At 37.1% G+C, this 18,680-nt stretch overlaps 1 protein-coding gene across 1 annotated transcript in view; it reads left to right on the top strand.

Annotated features, from left to right (window-relative positions):
- Positions 1 to 18,680, top strand: part of LOC127631606 (2-(3-amino-3-carboxypropyl)histidine synthase subunit 1-like) — a 113,940-nt gene that overhangs the window by 14,908 nt on the left and 80,352 nt on the right. The window contains exon 3 of the mRNA XM_052109857.1: positions 2,882 to 2,945. Within this exon, the coding sequence (XP_051965817.1) occupies positions 2,882 to 2,945 (64 nt within the window). The remainder of the gene's footprint in view (positions 1 to 2,881; positions 2,946 to 18,680) is intronic.

The following is an 18,680-nucleotide window of genomic DNA, read 5'->3' as shown; positions in this document are numbered from 1 at the left end:
GACTTTGTCTGAATGATTTAAGAATGAAGCACAAGAACATGATCTCATTAGAATGCTGCTGTATTGGCTTATGGGTTGTAATTCTATTTATGAAAAATTACAGCTTCTAAGTGCCCTACCAATAAAACAGAATTATCCTAAATAATATAAAACTGTCTACAATTTTATTACTTAGAATAGAAAGACTGATCTCTTTCAAGCTGCTATTTTTCCATTTATATTAGATAGCCAGTTACAATTAATTTGTCACCTTCTTAGAAAAGTGATTTTATATGAGATAAGATCATTATCTCCACGATAGAGCAAATGTAATGTTACATCAGTCTGTGTTTTAATTTTGTAAAGGAATATGTTTCTTCATAAAACTTAATTAATACATGTTTTTTTCCATAAGTTAACTGCTTTGCACTTTTTAGTAATATGTAATCACTTATTGAATTATTATCATTTAATTGAATTTAGGATTTCAGATATGGTTTATATGAATGTGTCCACAGGTCAGTGTCCTTAATAAGGGATAATGTATTGATTTAGTATTGGCTTATGACATTGTAATGGCTCCAACAATGGTATATAATTCTGCTTTCATATCATACATGGAACTATTATTATCCCGCTGTTGATTTATGCACTTTCATTTCACACTGATTTAATGCGGCCCTTGTTCAACATTTAACTGCACTGCGTAGCTGTCTCAGTCTTTCCACACTGAGCGACAGCTTTTAATTTAGTGTCTTGAGTTTCAGGAAAGTGTTTTCTGATGTTGGCTCGACCCAAGTAAATTTGGCCTAAGTACAGTAAACATAAATCCAAACATAGTACTTCCATTACGAATGTTTTTGAGTTTGGTGGATGATTTTAATGATTTCTCTAATTTTACTGCAATTTTTTTATTTGAATTTATCTGAGCTTGTTTAAGTCCATCCTCATATAATCAGTTTGTGTACCCAAACTGAATTAACAAGTGTATTTACAGGGCTCCAGACTGCGACCAAATGGTCACATTTTGCGACAATTTTTTGAGACAGCGCAAGTTAATTTTTTTTCAACTAGTCGCTCATGTGCGACCTGCAAATTTGATGAAATATTTTTTTATTTCATGTTGAAAAACGAGGAGTTTTTGTGAGTCTGCCAGAGTTGGGTCCGTGAGTGATTTGTCAACTGTGTGGGTAACTTCATCTACACTCGTGTGTCTTGCTTTCGTGGCATCACACTCATCTTCCGTAAAAGTCAACCATGGCAAAACGAACTATTGACGCAGTTTTTCCATCTACAGCTCCTCCTGTACCAGAGCCAGGCCCTTCAAAGCAGCAAATTGTAGAGGTTGACGAGTCAGAAGAGGCCGTGGCGAAAAAGGTGCTAAGCACCATTCAGTTCAAATGTGACTGCGAACTAAAATAAAAGAGCACATTGTAGTTTCTGTATTTATTATCAAAGCATTTATCAGTAATACAGTTAAAATTGGGAAAATGTGAATAATAGCATTGCAGGTCAATTTAAGGTGTGCACTCCTAAATCTTCTGCCTGTGTCCCTAAATGTTTTAGTTAGGGCTACATTGCTCCTTGTAAAAGAAGATAGTCTGGAGCCCTGATTTACCAAATCAACTCAAAAACATAGGTTGAGTCAACTAAAATCTAAAAATGATTTATCGCAGTTTTCGATACCAAGAAATTAAAATTACTTTGAATCTTAACATGCTAGACAAACAAGATCACCCTAAATGTTATCCCAACTAGCTTAACAAATTTGTCTAAAATTATTTAATATTGAACAATGTTGCTGATGTGCCAGATCATATCATGCATTACGGTATAAAAAGTGATATAGGCTCATTGTTTGTTTTTGTCATCACTGTATGTTTATGGTTTTGTGATGTTCTTTTTACTTAATGATGTTTGTTGATTGTCACCATTACTGAAGTGTGTGTGTCAAGTGTTGAGGTCTATGTTCCTCCCTCACTAGTTATCACAGTTTGCTTTGCAATATGTTAATGCCTTAAGAGGCAAAGATTGTACTGTACTTTTGCAGATAAAGTGCAAGTGTTTAAAAAACACATTAAATTAAATATTCAAGTCAGCATTGCTAAAATCAAAAGGTTTTGTCAATTGTTTTTCCTGTTGTCTCAAGACTTCTTTAGTTAAAAAAATGTATATCTTTACATCAGTGTAACTTGAGTCAAAGCCAAGAAAACACTAAGTTAAGTTGAGCCAACCAAACTATTTTACCACAATTTTTTTTTAGGGCAACAAGTTTCCTTAAAATGTTTAAGTTTAATGAACTTATCCGGGCTTACAGTTATATGGTGTAATTTTAGCATGTTATTGCAGCTATGTTTAAATGGTATATGCCAACTTTGAATTGATCCTGTATGTCAATTCTGTAACTCTGTATGTATATAAACTCTATGTATATATATATTTTTTCATATGCAATTAATAAATCTTCATTCATATGCAATAAGTCTTGAATGTGTTTATATAAATGCCACAGGAATACCACTTAGCCAATTTTAAAGCACCTCATGCACTTATTAATATCATAAATCAATGTCATATATCTCCCTTGACGCAGGGCTGTTCTAAGAGTGTTTAGATGGTTTGGGGATGAAGTATAGCAAAAGCATGCATCTCACACCAAATGCATGATCAATTTTGTACTTTATTTTTTCACAGCTAATGAGTTAGTAGGACTCCGGTATTCCAGTCATATTGCCTGATATACATTACATCATTATTGATGCTGAACAGAACTCTAGACCAGCCTTTTTTATGTCATGCATGCTTCACTAGAGTAATATATTGGTTGTCAGGGTGGCTTTCGCCATGCCTTAGGCTACTATATTGCACTGACCTGGGCTCTGTCTCTTTCTCTGACCTGCAGTGGCCTTGCAGTTGCCTGAGGGTCTGCAGATGTTTGCCTGTGTGATCGCTGACATCATTGAGAGGTAGGTACTACAACTATGCTGTGTCCGAAACCGCATACTATCTGAGTATGTGCTGTATTTGATGAGGAACACACTTATCTGCTGCCAAACAGTACGTTCTTTTAGGTATGCATGCGAGTAGTTTGAATAGATTTCGGACATATTCATCCGGGAACATGGGCATTGACCTGTGACCCGCAGATATGGCGTAAGAAGTCTCACCAGAACTAGTAGGCCATCTGGGCATTTCTCACTTACTGCTTCATGAATATGTGTATTCAGACATACCACTCCATTGGCATACTGTTTTTGGCATACTGTATAGTAGAGATGTATGGATATTCGGACGCAGCACCATTCTCTCTCACAAAAGCATACATCAGGCACTGCCGTACGGGACTCCCCTGCAGCATCAGCGTACCTGACATTTTCTAGGCATCCCCTAATGGGGTTATGATCCTAATATGCAGTATTATGGTTAAATTTGCCCAACTAGTGCATTTTTTACTTTGCATAGAAGCGGAGCAGATCAAAGTGAAAAATATACTGCATGTTTGCGTAGACTTTTTAAAACCTTTTCACAAGTGAGTTTCTCCTGTACTGACTGATCTCCCAGCGTGAGTTCTTTAATGCGTGCTGAAAAAAGAAGCTTAGCTTATAGTTCTTAGCAGATGCACTGGAGGACAGATTATATATTATCAAACATATAATGTGGTTTTTAGATGTTTATAATGCTTGATTATGATCGATAAGATCATAGGCTATGCGTGCCGCCATATTGTCTTTTCAATGCAAAGTGGGATTCTGAGTTTGTCTCGTCATAGATGCATACAATGAGGAGCATAGAAGGTTAAAAAAAACTAGCCCTTCCACTTTCCCAGCCCCGGAAGTGGTTAGAATGAGTGACAGACGGAATGGGAAACTGACTAGTTTGTATATTCTTTGTTTGATGTCATAAAACATGGCTGCAGCACTGCATCAAAATTGTGCACTCTGATGGTAATGACTTTATACTTTTATTTAGTGATTGTTTAAATGCTTTTAACATATAAAAATAAAGATATTGTGATGTTGAAAAGACTATTTGAGCAGCTGGTCCATTATGACAACCGCTTCAGTCCTTCTTTTGCTGGTAAGCATGAATGCAATCACAACCGTTTGATCGTACTCCTCTAAGCCCAATCTAGTGTAATCGCTCTTGTTTGATTGTAGGTGTGAAAGGGTTGTTTTATAAGGCAACCTAAAGGTATTTATAAAAAAAATCCCATTTGCATTAATGTATCACATGCTTAAATGTTGATTGTTGATTCAAATGCAGACAGAAAACAAGACGCATGCTGATTGCCATGACAGAGTGGCAGTGTAAAGACATGTTTGCAGTCTTTGCCAGATCGACTGCATTTCTGTGATGCAAAGGAAACATTTCATAATGGAGCTCCATTCTAGAATCTTTTCTGTGAAATCACTTTCCTCCCATATACATCACAGTCAAATGTTCACTGATTAAAATGTAAATCTCCAGCACAAACCCACACTTTAGACTTGCTATAATCCATTAATTTTAGATTAATTTCCATAATGACGTCATTGAGTGTGTTTACATGCACAATTTTCAATTATGCGTAATAACCAGGCATCCTGTAATGTCATGTAAACACCTTAAAACAGTATTCTGACGCATTTTTTGTGAGACAGATCTCTTCATTGGATGATGGTTTGAACAGCCACAAGCACGATAAATATGATCTTTTTCAATTGTGATAGAATTTTTTTACTGCGCCTTCAGTGTAAACATACAGGTCGAATTTAATGTGATTTTGTTTTTAGTTTTTTTATATCTTACCTAATTTGTCTTTTGCACTTGTGGTTTACCCCATATATAGGCCTGTTATGGTTTAAAACATTTAATTGCAAGTATCTTTTCAAGGAAAGAAAAATTAAATGCTTCAAGAGTTTGGTTCAGTGATTTGTTTTGATTACACATAAATAGTCAAATATGTGTATGAAAAGATACCAGACAGAGGTAGATTTATGTAACAGTGTTCTTTACTTGTGTACCATTAGCACAGAAAACACAGTTTCTATATTTCACAAACTGTATTAAACCTTGAATGCAAGCAACTCTATGCAAATGTAAAATAATTATAAATAACAAGTCTTCTTAACAAACTGTTAAGAAAACCGCCTGTTAAGAAAACCGGCAGTTGCTAGTACTGTCACTTGCCCGATCATGCCAGTGCTGCTTTTATAACATTAGTGCGAGCAAACATCAAATGAGAGAGCACAAAAATTACACCGAGTGAACTAAGTCTTCTAACCGACGAGCAGGCGTGAGTATATTTAGCTCGCAAAGATGCACGAGCGCATCATATACTGGATGCACCAAGGCACACTTTGGAGTACAATAAATCTTTCTTTTTTCATTGGAGCAAAAGAAAATGTTCATTCTATAGGACTGAAAAGCCATGTTTCTCCGTGCATAATGTCTCATCATCACCTCTCTGTGCACCGTAGACTGTTTAACATGCATGTCCTCTCGTAAAGGGACAGATCGCTAGTTTTATTCCCACTGTAAAAAAATAAAATGTTTTCTCTAATTAATTCACCTTTAGAGATGAAGTGCCAAATGAAACGTAATAAAAATTGTTAAACCCCGGTTATACACCTGCTTGGAAATCACAAGTTGCTCGATATCCAAAATGTAAGTATACATTTAATTAGGTCTTGTTTCAAAACGTAAAAATTAATTCAACATGATAATGACGTTTGATATGAACAGCAGCAAGATCACGATGGCTATTTGGCTATTATTATCAGAGCTGTTCAGCTGCAGGCTGAAGTTGAATATTTAAAACTGTCTGCTTCATACAGAGCATCCGAAAAGTATTCACAGTGCTTCACTTTTCCCACATTTTGTTATGTTACAGCCTTATTCCAAAATTGATTAAATTCATTATTTTCCTCAGAATTCTACAAACAATACCCCATAATGACAATGTGAAATCTTTGCAAATGTATTAAAAATAAAAAAATCACATGTATATACGCCTTTGCCATGACACTCAAAATTGAGCTCAGGTGCATCCTTCTTCCACTGATCATCCTTGAGATGTTTCTACAACTTGATTGGAGTCCACCTATGGTAAATTCAGGTGATTGGATATGATTTGGAAAGGCACACACCTGTCTATATAAGGTCCCACAGTTAACAGTGCATGTCAGCATGTCACCTCCACCTGGAGTTTTCCAAAAGGCACCTGAAGGACTCTCAGACTGTGAGAAACAAAATTCTCTGGTCTGATGAAACAAAGATTGAACTCTTTGGCCTGAATGGCAAGCATCATGTCTGGAGGAAACCAGGCTTCCCTCATCACCTGGCCAATACCATCCCTACAGTGAAGCATGGTGGTGGCAGCATCATCATCATGCTGTGGGGATGTTTTTCAGTGGCAGGAACTGGGAGACTAGTCAAGATCGAGGGAAAGATGAATACAGCAATGTACAGAGACATCCTTGATGATAACCTGCTCCAGAGCGCTCTGGACCTCAGACTAGGACAAAGGTTCATCTTCCAATATGACAACGACCCTAAGCACACAGCCAAGATAACAAAGGAGTGGCTACGGGACAACTCTGTGAATGTCCTTGAGTGGCCCAGCCAGAGCCCAGATTTGAACCCGATTGAACATCTCTGGAGAGATCTGAAAATGGCTGTGCACTGATGCTCCCCATCCAACCTGATGGAGCTTGAGAGGTCCTGCAAAGAAGAATGGGAGAAAATGCCCAAAAATAGGTGTGCCAAGCTTGTAGCATCATACACAAAAACACTTGACGCTGTAATTGGTGCCAAAGGTGCTTCAACAAAGTATTGAGCAAAGGTTGTGAATATTTGATTTTTTTTTTTCATTTCTTATTTTTAATGAATTTGTAAAGATTTCACACAAACTTCTTTCACATTGTCATTATGGGGTATTGTTTGTAGAATTTTGAGGAAAATAATGAATTTAATCAATTTTGGAATGAGGCTGTAACATGACAAAATGTGGAAAAAGTGAAGCGCTGTGAATACTTTCCGGATGCACTGTATCATCCTCATAAAACACCTGTTACATGTCACTTGTTTTTGTGCTTTGTATATCAGTCAGTGTTGGTCTTGTTTGTGTTGTCTGAATTCATGTTATAAACGCATTCTTAATTCACAGATTAGACCTAATCTACCTACTGTATATTACACATCACAGCCGATTTAGTAACAAGTATGTTCTCTCAGCCAATAATCAAATAACTCAGTGACTAAAACTTTGATCCTTCTTGTGAAACCATACACGTGGGCAAAAGTTGCATGACAGCATGACTAAACAGGTGACCGAAAACCCATCATCTCCTCCACAGAACTCTTTGCTTAAAGACTTGTGTAAATGGCAGGCCGGTGGTTAATATGATGTATTTATGAATTTATATATGTAAAGCGCTTATATGGGATTACATAAGGCATAAATCATATCTTGAATATAATAAATGTTGTTCAATTTTGGGGACCATTGTCTTAAAAAGATATGTAAAAAAATCTTCGGACAAATTTTTAAAGTCACGATGGTAAAAACAGCTATTTGTAATTTTTGTGTTGGGGCCAGTGAAAATCTGAAACACTGGCCCAAGCGGCTAGTAGAAAAAATACTTAGTGTTGAGAATTCAAAAATTCAGATTTGAGCAAAAAATCATATTTGGCTACTTATGAATGTAAATGCCTTTTATTGACATTCTGGCAGCTTTTTCAATGTGCATATGTGTTATATGCTTCTATGTTCCTATTTGACATCAAAACCAGAGAAAAAACGTAATCATCAAATCTAATGGTTTTCTTGCGTCGTCTTGCTTTTAGCCTAAATCAAGCTGATTTTCAGTTATCAGAGTTTTGTTGTGCATGTAAAATTACTCTGTATCCATCCCCATCAGGGATACTATTTAACCCTTGATACAAACGCTTATCTGTGATGTCACTGCTCGTGAGCTGGGGTGCCTTCTTATGGTTCATGTTAGGCTGATGAGTACAGTAGACTGAACCTGAGCAGACGTTCTTGGCTAAATGGAGACAGGACAGAGCCTGCAAAAGGCCTTTAATCTCTGTATTTATGAAAAAACTTATCATCATTCTGCCATAGCCTATATATGGGGCTCAGCAGAAAATTAGACACAAGTGCACACACAAGCTAGCTATAACTCTTTCGCTGGTTAACAGCATGAAGTGTGCAAAACCATTATTCTTCTCAATTACATCTTTTTATATTCGGAACAGAATGTACTGCATAAAAATATTCTGCACACACACTTAAATAAAACACTAATCATGGTCCAGTGCAGGGAAGGAAAGATTCTGGCCACTCCTCCCACTTCCATCAGGTTTAATGTTAATGCAAATGAGGGCTTGCACTTGATGACAAACGGCGTGCCGTGAAAAGGATAGTCACAGTATACAGTGCATGCAGAGCACAGAGCCCATGCCTGGCATTAAGAGCTTCAGCTCCTTTTTTTTATTAAACTTTCCATTTCCCTCTTACACTCTCCTGGGATGAATGTTCCCTATGTTTGCTTAAAACATATTTCCACATTCTTTAGTATAAGAAGAGTCCTGTTCTAGATGTCTGCTCAATACTAATGAGAAACACTCAGAGGTAGAAAGATGGGTGAGCGCTTCCATTGAGGGATGTGTTTAGCCGCGGGCCCACACTCAAACTGTCACATTCCCAGAGGATTCATCTGTATTACGAACACATTATGAGACTATGTTTCCATCTCAGTAGGTGCTGCCAATTCGATTTGGATGCGAGTGTGGAGTCAGTGAGGTGAAGCAAACAGTTTTGGGAAATTTTGAATGTCTAGATATCTGATTACTCTTCTCTAGTTAAACACATATCCCTTTGTTTGATCCAGTTTTGCTATCAGCTCTTCTGCAATTAATCCTGTATTCACCAACTTCCTGTTTCTCTAAGCCATCAACTATACACACTCTCATTCCTTCATTTTTCTATCTTTCCATGACTTGTTTTCTCCTTCCTGGCCCTTAAAGCACTATGGTACATTGATTGAATCAAATGGTAATACCATGGTACTTTGATGTATACTCTTGTAGTGTAAGACTACATATTAATTGTCATGGAATATGTATGATATTCCATGGTTGTTGCCAATATCAAAATACCATGGTAATACCTAAGACGTCAAGTTTTGGTTTGCTAGTGTGGTCCGTTGTAGAGTGCCATAACCATTATGTGGGCATAAAGTATTTTTCTTTTAATGGCTATTCAAAACTAGCTGTGTATTCTGATTAAATAATTGTATTTAAAGAAACATGTAAATGACACATATTTTATTATATAATAGTAGATTTTTTTATTTTATTTTTTATTTTTTTAAAGCTTCTTAAAAGCTTGAAATTGCCTTTTTTTTTTTTTTTTTTTTAGTGAAAGGCTTGGGACTCTTTTGGTGAAAGGCTTGTGATCTTTTGGTGCCTTCAGCCAGTCAGCATTGCCAGGACGTACTTATACTGCAGCTCTGGGGTGATTAGTCAAATGAAATATGGCTAAGGTTGTTGGTTATAAATAAAATGCATAACCAGAACTATGAGCCCATGAGCAGTTTATGTGTCAGCCAAGCAACCACCCTTGAGAAAAATGGAAATTCTAATGAATGGCTTTCTTCAGGTATTTTAAACACCCTTGGTAAAACCATGGATCTTTTTTGTAAGCATTTAATCTATTTATTCTGTCTGTCTACTTAAGTGGGAGTATTGGTTTGAGTGTGTGTAGTACTCTTCCTTCTCGTCATCAGACAGTTATAGTGCTCTCAGCTAAAGAGCTGCCTCTTTCTCATCGGAACAGGGCTTAACATCACCGAATGTCCAGACACTCTTAAAACTGTTTAAACCAGTCAGTGTTTAATGAGGGCAATTAATGTCTGTTAATTAAATTTTCAACCCCCCCCCCTCATTTGCTGCAGCTTTCCATCTCTTACTCTCTCTGTCTTGTGAATCTTCTTCCCCTCGTTCATGCAGCAGAGATCTCTGGAACTCAGCCAGCAGTTTTTCTTCAATCTGCTGTTTCTTTGAGGGGCTTTAATGTGGCTATATAGGGCATTTATTCCTCAGTGGTATTTAGGGCTCCAGTTGTTCAGGTGCAGAGCACTTGTTGGAAGAAATGCTGTCTTTCCTCATTATTGGCCTTTGGCTCTGTTCAGCATGCTGATGAAATCAAGGTGTTTTTCTGGAAAATCCCCAAACCTGGACATATTAAGAACAAGAGGCAAAATGCAGCGCTGGGCACTATAGCTAAAAATATATATGCATCACAATATTTTTCAGCCTTTTGTTGAAATTCAGTTTATACACAATACACAATCTCGTATGTATTTTGTGTGTATATATATATATATATATATATATATACACACAAAATACAATAATTATGTAAATTATATACATAATTTTTTTATGATCAAAGGAACCATTTTGCTATTTTATGTCATTTTCATCTGGAAATGTTTGGAGCTAAGGTGCAAACAGAGTGTTGAGTTTTGAATTGATTCATTGACAGAAATGAAGTGAACTCACCAACTCTAAAGGGCAAAATTTTGAACTGCACAAGAGCGAGCACAAGCTTAATTTCATGTGTAGTTGCATTCCGAAAAAAGGTTAAGGTACAGTCACACATACTTTCGTACGGCAAAATTCCGTGTGGGGGGTGCTTCGTATACAGCTATACTGAATATTAACAATGGACAAGGATATCATTTTACCGTGAGCTTTTTTTTTTTTTTGGCATGCCCAATTCCCAGTGCAATCTAGGTCCTTGTGGTGGTGGATGACGAATCTCAGTTGCCTCCACTTCTCAGACCGTCAATCCATGCATCTTATCACGTTGCTCGTTGAGCACGTTAGTGCAGAGACCTAGCATGCGTGGAGGCTTCATGCTATTCTCCACAGCATCCACGCACAACTCACCATGAACACTACGTGCCCCACCGAGAGCGAGAAACCCATTTTAGTGACCACGAGGAGGTTAACACAGTGTGACTGCCCACCGTAGCAACCAATTGGTCGGTAACCAATTGGTTGCTTAGGAAGCCTAACTGGAATCACTCAGCACACCCTGGATTCAAACTTGCAACTCCAGGTGTGGTAGTCAGTGTCTTTATTACCGTGAGATTCTTAATTTAAGTCTCACTAATTATAAAGTGCAGCGTAACTAAATGCTGCTTGACGATTATATTTTTACTGGTTTCACACGTGCTCAGTGTCCGCCCATGCCATTTTCGCCCATGGAATTTTGCCGTGAGAGGGACGTGTGACCATGCCTATAGACTGCAGTTCATAACACAACACAAGTGTGTGTTGTATTTTCAATGTTACCACAAGGGGCACTATAGTGTACAATATTGGGAAATGTAAGATGGTTATTTTACATATTTTGCTTTAGTGTGCCAATACATTTTAGATTACCAAACATTCCTTTTGCAAATAAAATTGAATAGATATACTGTAGCACAAGGAGTCCTGCAACAGATGTTTTTTTTTTTACATCATTAAGTCAGAATAAATTGAGACAACCTAAATACTGTACAAATAACTGTGGCAAGTTCTCCAAGCTTTTAACAAATGATCTGTCAACAATCATAAAAAAACTGCGCAAATGTACCTAGGAGAATAGTTTTTTGTTTAATGCTCTTTGTATGAAGTAAATTGATTTAATAAATAATTATTCATGGCATAATTTTGTTTTTTACAACTGCCTTGTGATCTGTAGAAGGAGAGGAAAATTAAAGATTGTAGTCCACACAGGATTTGGTGACTTTATCATGTGATCAATGATGGACTCAGAGCTTTGTGTCAGTGTGCAGAAAAGAGGTTGTGTAAATGTAGGCAGAGTTTAAGCTGATTAAACAAAATGAGGTTTTAAGCTCTAATGAGAGCAAGCTGCTACATATTATAGCGGATATTTAGTTGATATACATACACAGTCACAATTCAGCCTTTTTCCCAGTCCCACCTCTTTCCTACTTGGTTTAATAAATGTTGAGGTCCATCTCAATACAATGGCAGTGGAAAATTATTTTGTTTTGGGGAGAAATAACCTAAAATGCAAATAATTTTCAGTCTTCAAATCATGATGTCCTTTGCACATTAGAGAGTTACGAGAGAAGCTCATTCACAGTGGCTTGTGTTTTCAGATGAGAACTAGTGGTGTTTAGCGCTAAAATCAATGCATGTTCTTGCAAGATCAAAAATATATAATGGAAATTTGTATTTTTGATAACCTATTCCTTTAATTGTATGAACTGGTGTGCAGTTCTCAGAGACCTGAAGGATGTTCACCAGGTAAGTGCTGGGTACACAGAGCCAAAGATTCTCATGTTAACAGGATACGGTATTAAATGTATATTTCAGAACTTTGTAGTACTGAGTTTGTCTTCTGCCATGTTGCTTTTTAACTCATTTTGAAGAACATCTATATCTGCTGTTCAGCTTTGAGTTTTTAGCTTGTTAAGAGACACTGCAGCAAACCACGAGAGCCCAGCATACGTCAGTCTGACTTTGATACACCGACAGCAGATTTCAACAGTGTGAAAGAATTTTATGCGAACCCCACTGAACATGTACACAGCACTGGGCAGAGACTCCTGCAGTTTTCGTCATGTTCGAGACCCATAAGGAGTGCAGAGAAAATTCCTCCTGTGCTGTATGTCACTAAGTGTTATGTTCTTGATAATGCCGCCTTCACAGCAAAGACAGCTCAGAATAGCAACCCAGGCTTTTTATCGAGTTTCCTGCTTAAAGGTCTTGGCTTTTTATTTTATTGATCACTGTTCATAATGTTTCATAAAAATGTTGGCAACTGTTGCTTTTCAGTTCTCGTTAGTATTGGAGGGGATGTTTTTCATCAGTCTAACATCTAGCATTTATGCAATGAGTTATTTTAGTACAAAACTGTCTGTGTGTGTCTTTATGTTGAACCTGTCTGCTGAAAAGCAGCGCGTGCGTGTATTGAATGTGATGCTGAATAGCAAGCTTTTGTTACACACTGAAAAGTGTTCGTTAAATGTCTGAAGTGGATTGTTCACACGGTCCCCGCTTCCTCCTTTCCACATTAAGAACCTGATTTGTTGCATTGGTGGCGAAACCCGGGAATTTTGAGGATGATGCAATGTCAAGTAGTCCTCGCCTCTGACTGAGGATCGTGATGCTGAGCAAGTGGACTTACACAGGACACCTTCATGTGCCTGTCTGGATTCTCTAGATGAACGGTTTTGACCATTATCATACATCTTGTGCCACTTTTAAAAGATTTAATGTCAATTTGAAACAGCTGCACTTTTTCTTGCTGTTTTGAAGGCGTTCTGGACCATTTTTGCACCCATCTGTGCTATTTTTAATTGTTAGTCTTGTGTAAACATGCACTATATGGATGTCTTTGATCATTTTGATGCATTTCCAGCGATGTGCACTGCGTTTTACAAATGGTAAAATTACAACATTTAAAAGCGCATCTCATTTAGCATCTGCCACTGACTGTGAGAATCACATGCAGTTCTGTGTGAACAAATACGGAAGATGTGTGATGTGAAGACCAGCGCCTCTACTTTGGCCTGTTGAAGCACCCAACATCACCATGGATTGTATTATGATTGCATGTTTAGAACATTTCAGTGTGGGTTGTATGTGTTTTCGGCTGCTATCAGAATGGATTGCATTGAACCAGTCACAATACGATTCAAGCTTTACAAAGAACTGTAATTGAATGAGCATGATTAAAATTGGGGTAGTTAAGACCCATTGGATCAGACACACAACCGTAAGTAAACATTCATGAAAATGTCAAATGTCATGACTTTAAAATTCAAGGTGCCACTGTGCTTAATGTATTCTGATGCAATGTATTGCATGTACGTTATGCGTTAATCCTGAATTTGTGTTTTATAATGTTGTGGAACTTGTTCATTTTTTTCCAATTGAGATTCAAATATGGCTATATTTGAGGTGCTGCACATTGTTAGCCAACCATAACAGTGGTTGTTTACATACAAGTCTAAAGGGCCAGAGATCTTAAAACCGAATGTTTCAGACAGAGGGCCACAGACAGCGTTGAAAATTATTATATATTACTAAATTGTAAACGTTCTGGTGCAGAAAAAACTTTAATAACATTATAAGCAGACCACAGGGAAGATAACAAAATTATTAAAAAAAGAGTATGTCACGATCCATTTAAAACCGAACAAACTTATTTTTTGTGAAATGTTTCACATAAAATTGTGTTTTGCTAAATTTCTAATAAATGCCATTTGGTTTTATATTTGTTATATAATGCATATGCATTCATACACTTTATTGTGTGACTTATATGTCCAAATACTTTTCTCTTTTTGAGTTCCATGGAGGAAAAACAAAATCAAACAATTTTGGAATGGCATAAAAGGTAAGGAGATTATAACAGAATTGTAATTTTTCTCTTTCATTGAATCTCTCCCATCAACGCAGTATGCTTCCTTGGTCAGTCAATGTGGATAGGGGCAGATGACTCCTCGCACTCTTTCTCCGACATTGCTGTGAGTTTCGTCTCACTATGAGCTCCTGTCTGAAGCCTGGCTTCATTTTTGTTTCCATGCTGTGGCCCACGGCCCATTCAGGGGAAATGTCAGAAATAGTGTGCAGGATAGAGCCTGGTAGGGGCAGACAATCTCCCTTTTCCATTCACTCTGCACAGCTGAGCTGTAGGTGGCAGAAGCAGGAATATGGTTGTATATGTGCAAGTGTGTATTTGTGAGTCCCAGCTATCTGTCCTCCTCAGCCCTTACATAAAGAGCTTGTATGGGAGAAGAGATCACCATGTTCACAGCCACTGGGAGAACAAGCCAATACACTCTCTCACTTTCTCACTCTTATTCTCGCTTTCTCTCACTATGTCTTGCGTGCCCTGTCTGTGTCGATGACTAATGAGCTACTGTGCCATTCTCTGTAATGAGTTACCTGCCTACATGCCCAGTGTGTTGCCTAATCTTGCTGGCACGGACTACTGCGAGAGAAAGAGGGTGACAGGAATGGAGAGGGTGAATGAATGAGATGCTAAGACTTGAGTCAGCCAACGCTGCTTGTTGTCTCTAATACTGTTGACATCACAGGTAAAATGTCTTTATTTCGTTATTTTAAAACGCTAACATTTTGTGTCTCTTAACAATATAAGAATATGAAAAAAATAAAATAAAAGTACTCCTAGATATAGTCACTCTTGATGAGCCAGTCTTCATCTCTGATCCTGTCACAAAAAGGTGAAGACCCATCAGGATTTTGCCTCTTGTGACTCGAGAAAAAACTTTTAAGGGTAGGTTGCACCAACAAGGATTAATTAATAGGTTAAATCAAGGTTTATCTGATAACACTGTTGCACCAATCTTGAAACTAATTTAAACTAACTTTAAAAATAATCAGGATTACATTAGAACAATAATTTTGATCCTGATTTATATTTTACAGTAAATCTAGATTAACTTCAATCCTGTTGCTCTATTTAAATTCATATTTAAATCTCAGTTATGGATTAACTTTAAACTTGCAGCTGGGGTAGTTTAAATAAAAAACAGCCCCCTGAGAGATGTTTATCTTATTATTTATGTTTATTGTGGCCGAAGTCCTTGGGCTGTCTGGCTCGATGTGTGCTTTCAAATCTGGGGTGCAATGGCTTGTCTGAATGGCTGCGCAATTACCGGCTTTTCCACACATACTGGGACATAGGACAGAAACTGATCTCTCAAGGAGAGCGTTAATATGGCATTTAACAAAATTGTTTTGAAGCGACTGGTGGTTGTTATTGCTCCACTCCTCTCTCATGCCATCTTCAGCCAGCAGCCTGGGCTCTTCATTTCTGTCCACAATAGTGGTGCTGACATGAGGGGAGGTGGTTGATCCGAGACCTGTTGAACACGTGTCTCGTTTCATATTATTATCTGTCCTTTTTTCTTAAATTATGCTGCTATATTTGAACAAATCTCTGATTTGTTAAATTATATTTCAAATTAAGTGGTGCAACATAACGCAAATTAAAATAGAAATTGAATCAACCAGAAATGAGCTCTAAACTCTGCTTAATTTAATCCTTATTGGTGCAATCCACCCTTAGTAATCTAGTTAAACGTGATGTATAAGTTGTTCCCAAAAAAGATATTCAGTCAAACGTACAAATCATGTTGACTTAAAAGTCTTCTAAAAACTTTTACCTAAGTGAAAAATATACCATCACAAGTTATTGTCTTATATATTTAATTTGGACAAAGTTCCAAAACTGGAATTATCTGGAAAACTCTAAATATTTGTACATTTTAAAATTGTGATTACCAGGTCCGGAAAAGTCATGTAAATGAGTTAAATCATAAAGTTACAGAAGTCATTCTGTAGTGAGTATACTAATTTAATTATATATACATTATAAACTATATTTTCTAGTTATGATAAGCCCTCTATAATCTCTATAAAATGGTTTTAAAAAATGGTATCCACTAATCTGAATGAGTAATGAAAATCATGAAAATGAATTGGTTTCTTGCTGTGTTCGTAATACACTAGCTTTCTACTGTACTACTATTACCTAGTAAGAGTATGGTAGTATGTTATGCTAAAGTTAGCCTCAGTTTGCATCGCACATGTCACTTACATTAACAAGGGGCAGACTATAATTCTTACAATTCTGCTTAAACCATGTAATGTTGCAGTTCTTAAGTTACTAGCCAACTGTTGAGTAACTCAGTTACTTACATTTTTTGTTTTATTTACTTGCCATTGCCAGGTTTCACTCATTTCGACCCTGGACATGTGGTTTATCAGATAGCTTTTGCCTGGAATCTACTACAGTCACAATAGCTTTTTAAATGGCCGCGACAGCATCCGCTGATGTTAGCGGGAAAGTTGTCAAGCCATTTTCAGTTGAGAGATTCACTTTGTAAATTTTCTTCAGTTCCTTTCACTGTCCACTCTGTTGGATATTTCACAGGAAGCAACTGCAGGTGGGCAAATTATTTTATGCTCTTTTTTTTTGGGGGACTGGAATGGTGCTCTTTAGATCCATGCTGTGAACACCAGATCCTGCACCTGCAGGTCACACCTGAGTATCACTTTACTGACAACATGTCCCAGGAAATGTCTCTGCCTACTCCAGCTTATAGCCTGATCTACTAAATAATTCCTCAAATGAGAGTACATGTGAATGCTATCACAGCTTTCTTGTATGAATCTGTGGATCTCTCATAGATTCAGTCCACATTTACAATGATAGAGTCACACACTGACATACAATAACTACATAATCTACCCACAATTAAACATGCTGCTGCATCACCTCACATCATCATCGTCTTTGTTTATGAGCCTTATGAATTTTGAGAACAATAGCGAACATCATTATTAATTTTACTCAAATGTTTGGTCATCATATTACTAATTTTACCATATGAAACTCTTGATCTGCGGTAATGAAGACAAAAGGCTGGACTACAATGAGTACACTCATCTTGGCAAACTTGTACAGCAAATAAGACCCAAAATATAGATAAAAGAAAACAGGGGAAATAATGATGACCGAAACTTAGAGACGATTTTTAGCACTGGTGGAAAAATAAAACCTTGATATGATCACTCTTGTCAGGATAGCAAATGACAGGGTTGAAAAAATGAATTGGGTTCCAGTGAAGTCGTACAGGCTTCAAAAGCAGACAGTACTTTGGGATTTTTATCAGCTGTCTCTTTGACGCTGGTTCCCATCACAGTCGTCCTGGAGACAGACTGACTCTTCTAGAAGTTTGTCAACACATTTGGATTCCGTCAAAATCACTCCACACTAAAACTCTTGTAGAGCCTCTGAGCCCTCCATGTTTACTAAGACACGGTGTAGCCCTACTTCACTCTCCATTAGGGATGCGCATCTCCATAACTGAAGCCGATGTGATATGTATCTCGATGCATAGCCAACGATACGATACATTAAAGATACATATGAAGCAGCTACCGATGCAGTGTGATTCGATTCGATTCAACACAATGTGATTCAATGCAATGCTATGCAATTCAATATGTAGGCTACAGATAGTTTGCTTTTATTTCTTTGGATCAGACAGACAGCAAATCATAAAATAACTTAAGTGCCTTCTGACTTCTAACACATGGACCTTTCATAAAAAGGCCTTTGTTGTGCAAAACAAAAAAGATTCAATAAAACCAGATGTTCTTTACTGTTCTGTCTCCAGTTACACTTTTAACAGTTCACACATTTAACAGTGAAACAACTTAAGGATGCTCGGGGATAAACCATGAAGAAATGTTCCGTAACTTGCCAGCAGAGGAATGTGCTTCAAGTGTGTGTTGTTAAATTAGTCGTACTGCCTGTATATTTTATAGCGGCATGACATATTTTACAAACTGCATGGTTTTATCAAAATATCCATCTCTCTTATAAAACCCAAAGTTTTTCCAAACATTGGATTTGTAATTGTTTGGTGGAAGATGCAGTTCTGCCTCTGCAATGTTAATCTATAGTCTATGTCAGGAATGCCCACACTTTTTTGCGTGATGATCTACTTTCAAATGACCAACACCATAAGATCTACCAACTAAAATAGCACAGTTTTATTTAAAAAATAAAATGCTTGTTGGGACTAATGCATGTATTACACGGAATTCATCTTCTAATTAATAAAAAAATATATAATTATAATTATATA

The sequence above is a fragment of the Xyrauchen texanus genome, chromosome 38, assembly GCF_025860055.1.
Source record: "Xyrauchen texanus isolate HMW12.3.18 chromosome 38, RBS_HiC_50CHRs, whole genome shotgun sequence".
Lineage (NCBI taxonomy): Eukaryota > Metazoa > Chordata > Actinopteri > Cypriniformes > Catostomidae > Xyrauchen > Xyrauchen texanus.
Note: the sequence above shows the minus strand (reverse complement) of the source record. Positions and strands in the feature narration are given on the sequence as shown.